This window comes from Acipenser ruthenus, chromosome 4, assembly GCF_902713425.1.
Source record: "Acipenser ruthenus chromosome 4, fAciRut3.2 maternal haplotype, whole genome shotgun sequence".
Taxonomy (NCBI): Eukaryota; Metazoa; Chordata; class Actinopteri; order Acipenseriformes; family Acipenseridae; genus Acipenser; species Acipenser ruthenus.
This window is the reverse complement of record NC_081192.1, coordinates 66,233,123-66,244,867: the sequence shown is the minus strand read 5'-3', so window position 1 is coordinate 66,244,867 and position 11,745 is coordinate 66,233,123. Positions and strand designations below refer to the sequence as shown.

Below are 11,745 nucleotides of genomic sequence, written 5' to 3'. Positions count from 1 at the left end.
ATGTGGGCAGTAAGCCTTAGACTCTCAGTACACTACAGCGTTGGCGTTGTAAGTTTAAAAATGTCATGTCAGCATGTTAACAATGAAAAGAAAAATTACAGGTACGTTATTTAAATAGTTGTAGCAATACGTGGGGACGTGTAACGTTATATATTTCGGAATCCCGCTACTTACTCTTTTAAATCTGCTTTTTAATATATTTTAGACGCACAAAAAAACACAAGTGTTACAATGTGTTATTTTATTGGTTGATTAGTTGTGTATTTTAAATATTTATAATTTTTCATTTGCTTTTATGTCTGCTATATAATGCTATATCTGCCATTTCTTTGCGTATCTATTTTTTATTTAATTTTTCAATTTAAGACTGTAATTTATATATTGTTATATTTTGTTTCATTTCTATAAGTCACTTTGGATTAAAACCGTCTGCTAAATAATAATAATAATAATAATAATAATAATAATAATAATAATAATAATAATAATATACATACTAACATATTTAAAATATGTTGCATTAGTTTTATGTTTAATTCTTAAACATGTTGTTTACAATGTTGTAATTGATTTATACACACACACAGTATTGTCCAGCATTTTTACTCCATAGAAAAGGTGTCACACTGCCAGTAACGAATATGTAACGTTACCTTGAATAAAAAACAACATTCGGTGAAATGATTTTGTTTTGTTGTAACACTAAGGCAGGATAGTTAACTTAAGGCAGGAAACTAAAAGCGCATGTAGACAACATCAAATTGAATGATAGTGAATGTTTATGAAAAACTGAAACAAGATAGGTTTGCTAAGTAGACTAAAATTAAGTCTGCACAAATAAATTATTGTACGTATATATCAGATTAGTTTAAATTACTATATACACCTAAATAGATATATGTAGTGATATACAAGTAATATTAATACATATCCTTACATTTAAGGTTGACAATAATAAAGCTTGCTAAGAAGTCTAAGGTGGTCTTAAGTGGATGTTAAGATGTCATTTTTTTTCTTATTTTAAGAGTGTTATTTTAAAAGACATAATGTATATGAATGTCACATTTCCAAACGAGTTGTGAAATAATGTATATTGAAATCTATTGGGCTAATCAATTTATATTAAGTTTTATTGTTACTTTTCATTACAGTTTAAACATGTATATTAATTATGACCATTATTCCTAAAGTACAGTTTTTGTTGAAAGTTTTCCATTATCTAAGAGTTGTGGTTCCTATACTCTGTTTAGTGCCCATAGTACAGTTCCAGAATGCTGCCTACTGCTCAACGGTGCCCCAAAGGGGAATGTTCCTCAAAGCCAAGATGGGTAAAAGTGACTGCCATCTACACAGTGATGTTGCTGGTGTCCCTGAGTTTCACCACTGCACAAAGCAGCACATCTGGTAAACACCACGTTGACAACAGAAGTAAGTCAAAATATTTGCCTTTTTTAACCCATTGATTACTGGATGGACCCAATTTTAAATTACAAGAATGTCAGTTACTACTAGTGTGAAGAAATCTCTTGGACAAAATTGTTGTGAGGTAAAAATAAAAATGGAGGCTTTTACAAAAATGCCTCTGGTATTAGTGAATCCTGCAACAAAATGTACATGTGGCAAAGACTGGTGCACATTGTGAACTTCCAGAAGCTAGCTTGACAGGCAAATCAAACCTTTCAGTACTTTTGAGAATTGAGAAATATTTTCTTATTACAGCTGCACTGTTAGAGCATTCCACATTTAATTTGTCCAGCCAAGAAAGATGACATGGGTAAAATCATAGATGGTGAGTGGAATTGGTTTGATCTCTCTCATACACTCTTAGAAATGAGGGTATAGGACACATCTTTTCTAAAAGTGGAGTCGATTTTCCACACTATAAAAGTACCTTTTTTGAGCAAGTGAGGATGCTAAACTCGTGTCCAGTTTTTCCAGGAACGAGGAGAACTCTCAGTTCTGTACTGATCTTGTTTCAAAGATTGATTACTTGGTTATCAATAGTACAATTCTTTTAATCCCCTATCGTTCAAGTTAGTCACTGTTTTGTACAAGTTAACATGCTTCTGTTCTTCTGCAACTGGTTCTTTGAGAAAATTACGATAGGAAACTGAAGTCAGGATTCTTAAATCTTTGCAACATTTGTTTTATTTAGTATTTGAATTAATGAAATCCTCACTCACATTTTTATCAAAGTAAAACAATCAATTTCTCATTTATAACAATCTCAGTAATATACTACATTATAATGATATCTGTAATACAGGTGATGCTTCAAGTAGCAAATTATCCGATTCAAGAACCTTACCTCAAAGTATTTCACCGATGAGTTAAAAGGGGATTATACACTTAATGCTCATTGAGTTCTTGTTCTCTTTTGGCTAGTTAAGTGCAGGAAGACTAATACTGAAGCACATTGTATGACTGCATGTATTTCAAGATATTTATTTTAAACAGTTTGTTCTTCCACTTATTTTTAAACATATCATTTTGTGTTACACAAAAATGCTTTAGTATTTTTAATTAAATGTAAATGCTTTATTTTCACTGCAACGCTAAAACCATTTACAATCATTTACTCATACGTCATTGTATGTTATTGCACTCAAGTACTTTACAATTGAAGATAGCATGACTGGATTTTTCAGCATTACCGTAATTGATACATTAAATTTCTATGTAAACAAATCCATACAATAATAATACTTTTGTTGTTGTTGTAAAAAAGAAGGTATTTCAAAAGACTTCACTGTTATCAATAATACAAATTTCTTTGTATTCCCTGACTTTCAAATTAGTCGATGTTATTGTATGTACTATTTTTTTTAAAATTTAGTTGTTGCCAATTATTTTTATTATTTTCCCCCAATTTGGAATCGCCAATTATTTTATGATGCTCAGCTCACCGCTACCACCCCTGTGCTGACTCGGGAGGGCAAAGACGAACACACGCTGTCCTCCGAAGCATGTGCCATCAGCCGACTGCTTCTTTTCACATTGCGGACTCACCATGCAGCCACCCAAGAGCTACAGCATCAGAGGACAACGCAGCTCTCGGGCAGCTTACAGGCAAGCCCGCAGGCACCCGGCCAGACTACAGGGGTCGCTGGTGCGCGGTGAGCCGTGGACACCCTGGCCGACCTAACCCTTCCTCCCCCCGGGCGACGCTCGGCCAATTGTGCGCTGCCCCCTGGGGGCTCCCGTCCACAGTCGGCTGTGGAATAGCCTGGACTCGAACTCGCGACGTCCAGACTATAGAGCGCATCCTGCACTCCACGTGGAGCGCCTTTACTGGATGCGCTACTCGGGAGCCCCTAATTGTATGTATTAATTAACACTTTGCTTTAGTTAGTGACGACTTTACTTTGAGACTATTTAATTGCAAAACTGCTAGGTAAACTATATTTTTACAACATTGCGGTTCACATAGCACTAATGTCAGCATGGCTAACACTCCATATTTAACACCTTTTTCTCGTAAGTCTTTCCCCTTGTGCCATAAAGTAAAATATGCGGAGCTCGGATTCAATGTACTTTCCCAGCTAACACACTGTCAGGTGACATAAACAAAGAGGGTAAGGGGATAGTTACAGCTCTGCACCAGGGTTAATTCTGCATTAACTCAGTGGAGCTACAAACCTGATAAAGTGGATGTTGCAATATGCAGGCCATGTGTTTCAGTCTGAAATTATATTTATAGAAAAAAGTCAGATGATCCCAGTACGAAGCATAAAATAGAGACAAATATTATTATTTATTTCTTAGCAGACGCCCTTATCCAGGGTGACTTACAATTGTTACAAGATATCACATTATTTTTTACATACAATTACCCATTTATACAGTTGGGTTTTTACGGGAGCAATCTAGGTAAAGTACCTTGCTCAAGGGTACAGCAGCAGTGTCCCCCACCTGGGATTGAACCAACAACCCTCCTGGCAAGAGTCCAGAGCCCTAACCACTACTCCACACTGCTGCCTTGCACTGAATATTACCATGCACTGAACACAGACGTCTGCAGGTATGAGAATTGATGCTGTATTTTCAGACAATGTTCTAAATAGCTTCCTAGCAACACCATTAGATACTCTGTTAGACACATTGGATGAATTGTCTTATTGGAATACCTGCAAAGAGGACATTACAGTAATTCATTTTATCTGATAATTGTTTTTTTCTTTGACTGGCAGACCCACATATCGATCCCTTCTGGTACATGGATCGTGGAGTGCGACCAATAGGCCGGTTTGGGAAGAGACAGATGAACAAGATTATCAATTTGAGGCCTGCTATCAATACTCTTGAATTTATCCTGAGCAGCTTAAGAAACAAAGAAGTTCACAGCCTGGACCAAACACTAGAAGGAGGAGAAGCTCGCTAGTTACCGTGACAACTGAAGCCGTGCTCTTTATCAAATTGCATAACTGTTTGTTAAATAATAGGTCTTCTTAAATGATTCTACTTTTTATTCAGCCAGCTATTCCCTGAAATTATGCTTTAGTTTCCTTTTGTATGACTTTTTTTTTGTTAGAAGTTGACATAATCAAGACGGGTGACAATCATATTAGGGGTTTCCTATACTGGATTTTAAGGGTCACCTCGGGGCCATGGTCAAATTACTGAAAATCACAATATAGTGTATGTACATGAAAATTGTTAAACAGTAGCAATACTGGTACATATTATAGATTAAATTCAATCAGCCTTACAATTCATTGAAATTCAGTCAGCTAAGTACTTAAATGTATTATATGGTCAAATGTAATATTTAGTTGAATTTTTGTTAGATATTCTGTGTCAAACCAACCACATTTTTTTATTCATAAATGTAATACTTTAAATAATTTATTTGATCATGGATGAAAAAGAAAATTCCATAAAATGTTGCTATTGCTATTTATGTATGTGATGTTAAAAAACGTGGTAGTTATACGCATGGTTAGGCTTTGAGTTAAGATAAATAAAAGGGGGGGGGGGGGGGGGATGACAAAATGGGCTTTGATATTAAAATTACAAAATATTTACTACACCTGCACCAGGGGTCTCTCTGCTTACTGTTAGGGAGGTTGACAACATAGATAAATATTCATACCCAACTGCTGTGTCCTTCTCCAATCCACTGTTATATGGTTCTTGGGGCAGTAGTACTAAAAATAAACAAAAAAGACACTAGGCCAGATTGTTATTAGTATTATTAGTATGGTTAAATATTGAGTTTTAACTAGCCACATTCCCTTTGGTGACCTGTAAATTCATGTTTCCCTGTGGATCAATTGATTTGGTTAAACTATCATTTTTGTAATGATAAATTGTTAAACTCATGCTAAAAGACATAGGCCACATACCTTTAAAATACAATTTTAAATACACACTCCCTAAAGATAATGGTAGCTTAGAAAGATGTTATTTAGTGGAAAATAGTGAAATTGGTCAGGCACTGTTTTTATTATCATTTCTACACATTATTGACGGATGACACATAAAACAGTCACAGTCAAAATTATTGGCACCCAACACTTAACATAGTAATTCAATAGATCATTAAATACAAGCATTTAGTGAACATTTTACACTAATTAATATGACAAAGACCAAAATACACAATTTCTGGTAGATCAACCAACAATCTTTATAAAAAAGCAAAAGCACTTAAGCAATTTCAAATAATTGTTCATGACAAAAGTACTGGCACCTTTACATTAAAAGTCGTAAAGATTTAATAGAACTAATTAAAAAATATATCACTTGATTGAAAACCATTACACAGCAATTAAGCTGCTTTATGAAATCAGTAACAGAAGAAGAACATTTGGGCAACACAGCGGCTGGTGGTCAAGACAAAGGAGTTGGATTCATGTTTGAGAAAAGCACTTTTAGCAAACTATAACAAAGGGAATGGCTATAGAACAGTATCAAAGAAATATCACAGAACAAATTCAACTGAAATGCTTGAAAGAAGTGGCTGTCCACAGAAAATTGCAGGTACAGCAGGCAGGAGAATCGTCTGATCTTAAAAATATCCGAGATTAACAGCCAAGGACTTGAACCCAAGAAAGAATAAGAAGCATCAGGCATAAGGGGGCACACAAGAACTATACATGCAGATCTCACTGCAAACCATTTTTAAAGAAAATTCATAAAACAAACCGTCTAACATTTGCCAAGAAATGTAATCAGGAATCTTAAGCATTCTTCAACAACATTCTCTGGTTCAATGAGACTAAACTAGAAGTTTTCTACAAAAATGGACATACAGTATGTTTGGAGGAAAAGGGGAGAGCCTTCAATGAAGAACACCTTGTACCTACAGTTAAACATGGGGGTGTTTTAGCAGTTTGGGGACTGGAGACATTGTATCTTACAAAACAACAACAACCCAAAGCATAGGGCTAAGTCAACTCTGGAAATCTCGAAGAAAATGAAGATAAAAGTTCTGGAATGACCTTCGCAATCTCAATCCAATAGAAATGTTTTGGACTAATCTGAAAAAAGCTGTAGCCAAGCATTGTGTATCCAATCTGTCTAAACTGAAGGAAATATGCAAGACAGAATGGGCCCAGATTTCACCAACATACTGGTTAAGAATGATAAAATATCTGAAAGCCATAATAAAAACAAAAGGAGAAGACACAAAATACTAAAGCAAGGGTGTCAATACTTTTGTCATGAACACATACTTTAAATGAAATTAGTTAGTTTTGTTAATTTATAAGATTATTTGTTAAATTACGAGAAATTGTGTAATTTGCTTTTTGTTTTATTAAAAATAAGTGGTTCAAGTTTACTAAATACTTAATCTGTTACCTTGATTTATGGTATAAGCATAGGGTTCTACTTTTGTCTGCGACTGTATATGTTAACAGTTTTTTTTTACTGCTTTGGTCATTCAATCACCTATCTAAAAATGATTCAAGAATCTTTATTCAGTCACCATATTACATTTTATTCAAACTGGAGCAAAATGGCACATGAAATTGAATCTGGACATTTCTGACTGCAATATATTCTTTAAGTGTTTTAATCAATGTTCTCACTATGAACTTCAACAATCAACATGTTTAGCTAATGAATACATAATTGTAGAGCAAGCTGTGCATAGTATACTTTACTGCAATCATCTAGAACCCAGTACATTAACACAAATGTTTATTGTTGATACATTGCACTAGAAATAATTATGATTGAATGAATATACATTTACATGTTACCTGACATTTACAAACAATGGATTTTTGTTGATTTTCAGATACTGTTTACTATAAAAAAAAGCAAAAAAAAAAAAAGCAAAATAATTCTAATTAAGTATATATCATAAGGTGTGTGTCAAACATAATGGAAGCATTCAATGCAAAAACATATTGGTCTTGCTGCTTAAAGTTGCCCTGATATCAAAAAGTCTGAGCAAGCCCACACAGACTAGCTTCAATGCAGGTTCACTGTGTAAATATTGATTTCCAAACAAGTTTTTCTTCTAAACAATACACTTTAAATGTTTTCACATAAGGCTTCAACTGTTTCCAACAACTGGTAGATTTAAAAAGATTGAAAATAGGAAGACAACATAATAGATCATGTTTGTATCGTGTTTTTAAAGAAACTACACATGGTTTTCAGTGAGGTACATACAAGATACTATAGAATATGGCAGAATTTGGCTTTTCTTTTTTAAATTCTGGGCTGGGCAAAACATTTACATTTGCAAATAATACAAGGGGCATTTCAAAGATAGAAGTGGAATGTGTAGTGTGGTTTCATTAAACTCATTCAATTTTTTAACAAGGCAGGACCAAATGAGAACAGGTCTTACAAAGACTTTAAGGCACACTTTTGTTCAGCCTTAGGTCTTCAAATTGTCTGAATATGGCATTCGAGTCTATTAGTGCAAACTGCTGCTGGTCTTACTACTGTAATAATTTGGTACCAAGGCTTTGAAAAACAAAATTGCACCGCTGAATTTCAATTGAATAAATACTACTATCCTCTTGTGGTCCACCATCAAGACAACATACTGTACTATATACCCCCCGAAAAGAAGGGATACGTTTCATAAAATCAAGACTACCGGTACACACTACAATTACTTTGATATGCCCCTAAAAAAGTTGTAATATATGTAACTATTTAACTATAATTGCAATTATTTTATCTAATGTTTTCAATTCTGATTGCCCCTGACAGAATACAACAGAAGTCAATCTCCTAATATCAATTTGGTTATTTGCACAATCTGCCTTGCAGCTGATTTCCATCACTTCAAACTACACATAATGCTTTTAACACTTTTTACATGGAAAGTTGCAGTTTGTAAGTAACACATAGTTGCACAACACAGGGGATAGAGAACACTGCAGTGTGTTTAAATCCATTTAATATTCAATTAGATACAGCTATGGCCACAAGTGAGGATTGAGACATTTAAAAAAAAAAAAAAAAAAAACTATAGGAACATAAAATGTAGATCTTTTAACATCATGTAATCAAAGAAACTACAAAATGATATTGCAAAAGTCTACCAGAAGCCATAATTGTAGTGGTCCAGTGGTTAAAGAAAAGGACTTGTAACCAGAAGGTCCCCGGTTCAAATCCCATCTCAGCCACTGACTCACTGTGTGACCCTGAGCAAGTCACTTAACCTCCTTGTGCTCCATCTTTCGGGTGAGACGTATTTGTAAGTGACTCTGCAGTTGATGCATGGTTCACACACCCTAGTCTCTGTAAGTCGCCTTGGATAAAGGCGTCTGCTAAATAAACAAATAATAATAATAATGTTAGATTTTGAAATGTCACATTGACATACAGTATTCCTTTTACACACAGATATGATGATTGTCTGGGAAGGACCACACTTTTCTTTTACAATACCTATACAGAACAATACTTAATTGATAAAACAGCCTAAACTGACATATTTTAGTACAGATGACATTTTTTGCTTAGTGAGACTATATGTAAGCCAAACTGTGTAGCACAAACTATGGGGCCCATAATAAGGCCCATCATTGTATCTGCTTTTAAGCCATCAATAGCTTTGGTTTTCAATTCCTTTCAGTTTTACTACAACACTTTTGGCATTCAGATGAGCAAAACACATGAGTAGAGGGCAAACATGTTATGTTGGCAAGTGGAATAAGTCGTGCTTTTACTTCTACCCAATACACAGTACAGTATTTTTGTTTTATCTATGAACGCAGTTATAGGGATGGAATACAACTACCAACTGCATATAAGTAAAAAACATTCCAGGTTATATTATTGTCTGAAGAATGGCCATAATAATACTATAAACTATAACACAGACATTACTCCAAGGATTTTGTGATGGGGAAAAAACGAAAATCTTGGCCCTACCTCACATTTACTCCTTTATAGGTACTTTCAGTGCCCTCTCTAAGATACCCCATATAAACTGCTCCTCCACCAACCAGTAGATTTTAACAGAAATCTTGATTCCTGCCATGTACAGTATTATTCCTCTTTAAACACCACATTTGTCAAATACATTATTACAAGAGGTTTTAATTGGCTGACAGAACAAAAAAGCACATTAAAAATCACAAAACATAATTCCTGAATTATTCAAGGATTTTGTTTATACCATATAGTTTGATACTGATATAACATTTAACACACTTGTTCAACAACAATCCATATGAGTTTCATGAATATAAAAGCTTTGTTTTATTAATCAAAATAGCTTTAATAGATCACGTGTTAAATCTTTGTGAATAGAGCCTGTTGTCTTTATAAGGACTGGTTGTATAAAATGAAATAATTCCCAGCCACTATCAGCACCTGTTAGTGATAATGATTATCAAATAACTTAATTACTGTATTATTTTTTTAAACAATTTAACAAACAAACCAAAAAAGAATTAACAAATTGTAAAGAATTAATTGCATAAACAACCATTACTGATAGTAAACTCCAGTCTCACATGGTGATGTTTTACTTTACGATACATTACAGCGGACATATTTAGAAATCAAATTTATCAAAAGTTGGATTATTTATTTACACATAATAGTTATTTTAAAAATAATGATTAGAACATCAACACCACCCTTGCATACAAATAAAAGGAAAAGTGCTTCCCATAACATGTTTAACTAATGACCAAAGCAAACCAATCTTTGATCAAGCACGTCTCTAACTTAAGGCAGAACATTTCCATCAAAAAGCCACAATACTTAGGATGAACCTAGGGAGGTATCAAAGTAGAGCTCCATTAGCATGACCAGATTAGGACTATTGCAAGTCCATTTCCTATTAAAGCCTTTTCATGGTTGTTGAATCAAGGCACTGTTGTGTACAGCTGTAGGCAGTGTGATCTTGGCATTGTAGTAGTGTGGTCTTAGTACATAAAATTGGATTGCACATCTGGCTTCTGTGTCTAGAAAAAAAAACAAAAAACATAGAAAGGTAGAGATAAGAAATCAATACCAGCATAACATTAATTGAAGCACAACCTAATTATACTGCTTGGAAAAAAGCATAACCAAATGATATTGCTTTGAAACAAAATCAGTACTCCATGCAAATTAACATCCAGATAATTGCATTTTTGTAGGATGTTTTGGAAAGGCATGTCTGGGTACATGTTCCATTGCAAACATGGTCACAGATACAGTCAGCCCTCTTTATACCGCCAGGTAAGGGCCAAAGGCAAAAACGGGCAATAAGCGAGGGTGCGTTATAGTGAGGGTCAAATAAAAAAAAAAAAAACACACCTGCACAAGCTTCTATGTTTGAAATAAATGCAAATGTTTTCATTTTTTAGATATACAATTACAGTATCTCCAGGCCATTTTAATAAAACATGAATCTTTTTCTTTAAAACTACATTACTAGTTCTTAACACAACAGGTATACTAGTGACATTATATCATCTTTTCCCATCTGAATGAAACATACTTTTGAGGAAAAGTTTATAATTAAAAAAAATAAAAAAATAAAAAACACTCATTTAGTTTCAAATCACCCAAACAATTCCATAAAAACACAAAAGCGTATTTTTGTGTACTGTCATTTGAACTTGTGTTGTGGCACATCTGTAAGCCTGCTGAATACTATCCCCCATTGAACGATGCCATCTATTTACTTCACAAAGCAATTTAAGCTCAACAGCATTCTTTGAACGCAGTTTAAAAAAACATTGAATATGTACAGGCAAACACTTTTTTTAAATGAAATGTAAAAAAAAAAAAAAAAAAAACTGCTGTTGACAAAACTGATGCTTTAGTTTAATACACCCCAGGGAATTATGCAAGGAAAAAACAAAATTATGCAAGGAAAAATACAAAATTATGCAAAATTATGCAACATTAAATTCTTTGTATTATTTGTTTACAAATTGAATTAAATATAACACTATTTTAACCTTCTTTAGAAGTATGTACAGGTATTTTGTATTTGTACAGCACATTTGTATCACAGAATCAACTGCTTTATCATTCCTTGAACAAAAAAAGTGACCCATCAGGTGTAAATTTTAAAACTAAATGCAGTTGTTAAATAAGGAAAATAAGGACTTTTCAGCAAAATTACCCTGCTGTGAATTAGATGCTCACAAGTGCAAAAAAACAAACAAACAAACAAACTATTAAACAAAAGTACTGTGCAATGTAACAAAAAATATGTGCAGTTATATTGGGTACTTCTCATACTACCATAGCACAGCAGGTAGAAATTAAATAAAGCATCAAAGACTAATCAAATTGATGTTATGTTGACGTGAAGTCTTTTTA

The 11,745-nt window shown here is 33.8% G+C and overlaps 1 protein-coding gene across 4 annotated transcripts in view; it reads right to left on the bottom strand.

Annotated features, from left to right (window-relative positions):
• Positions 1 to 7,004: 7,004 nt before the first annotated feature.
• LOC117399485 (rab effector MyRIP-like) overlaps positions 7,005 to 11,745 on the bottom strand; it is a 198,692-nt gene continuing 193,951 nt past the window's right edge. For all 4 annotated transcript variants that reach the window (XM_059022672.1, XM_059022671.1, XM_059022673.1 and 1 more), the window contains one exon: positions 7,005 to 10,391. In XM_059022672.1, coding sequence (XP_058878655.1) covers positions 10,353 to 10,391 — 39 coding nt within the window. In that variant the 3' untranslated portion in view covers positions 7,005 to 10,352. The remainder of the gene's footprint in view (positions 10,392 to 11,745) is intronic.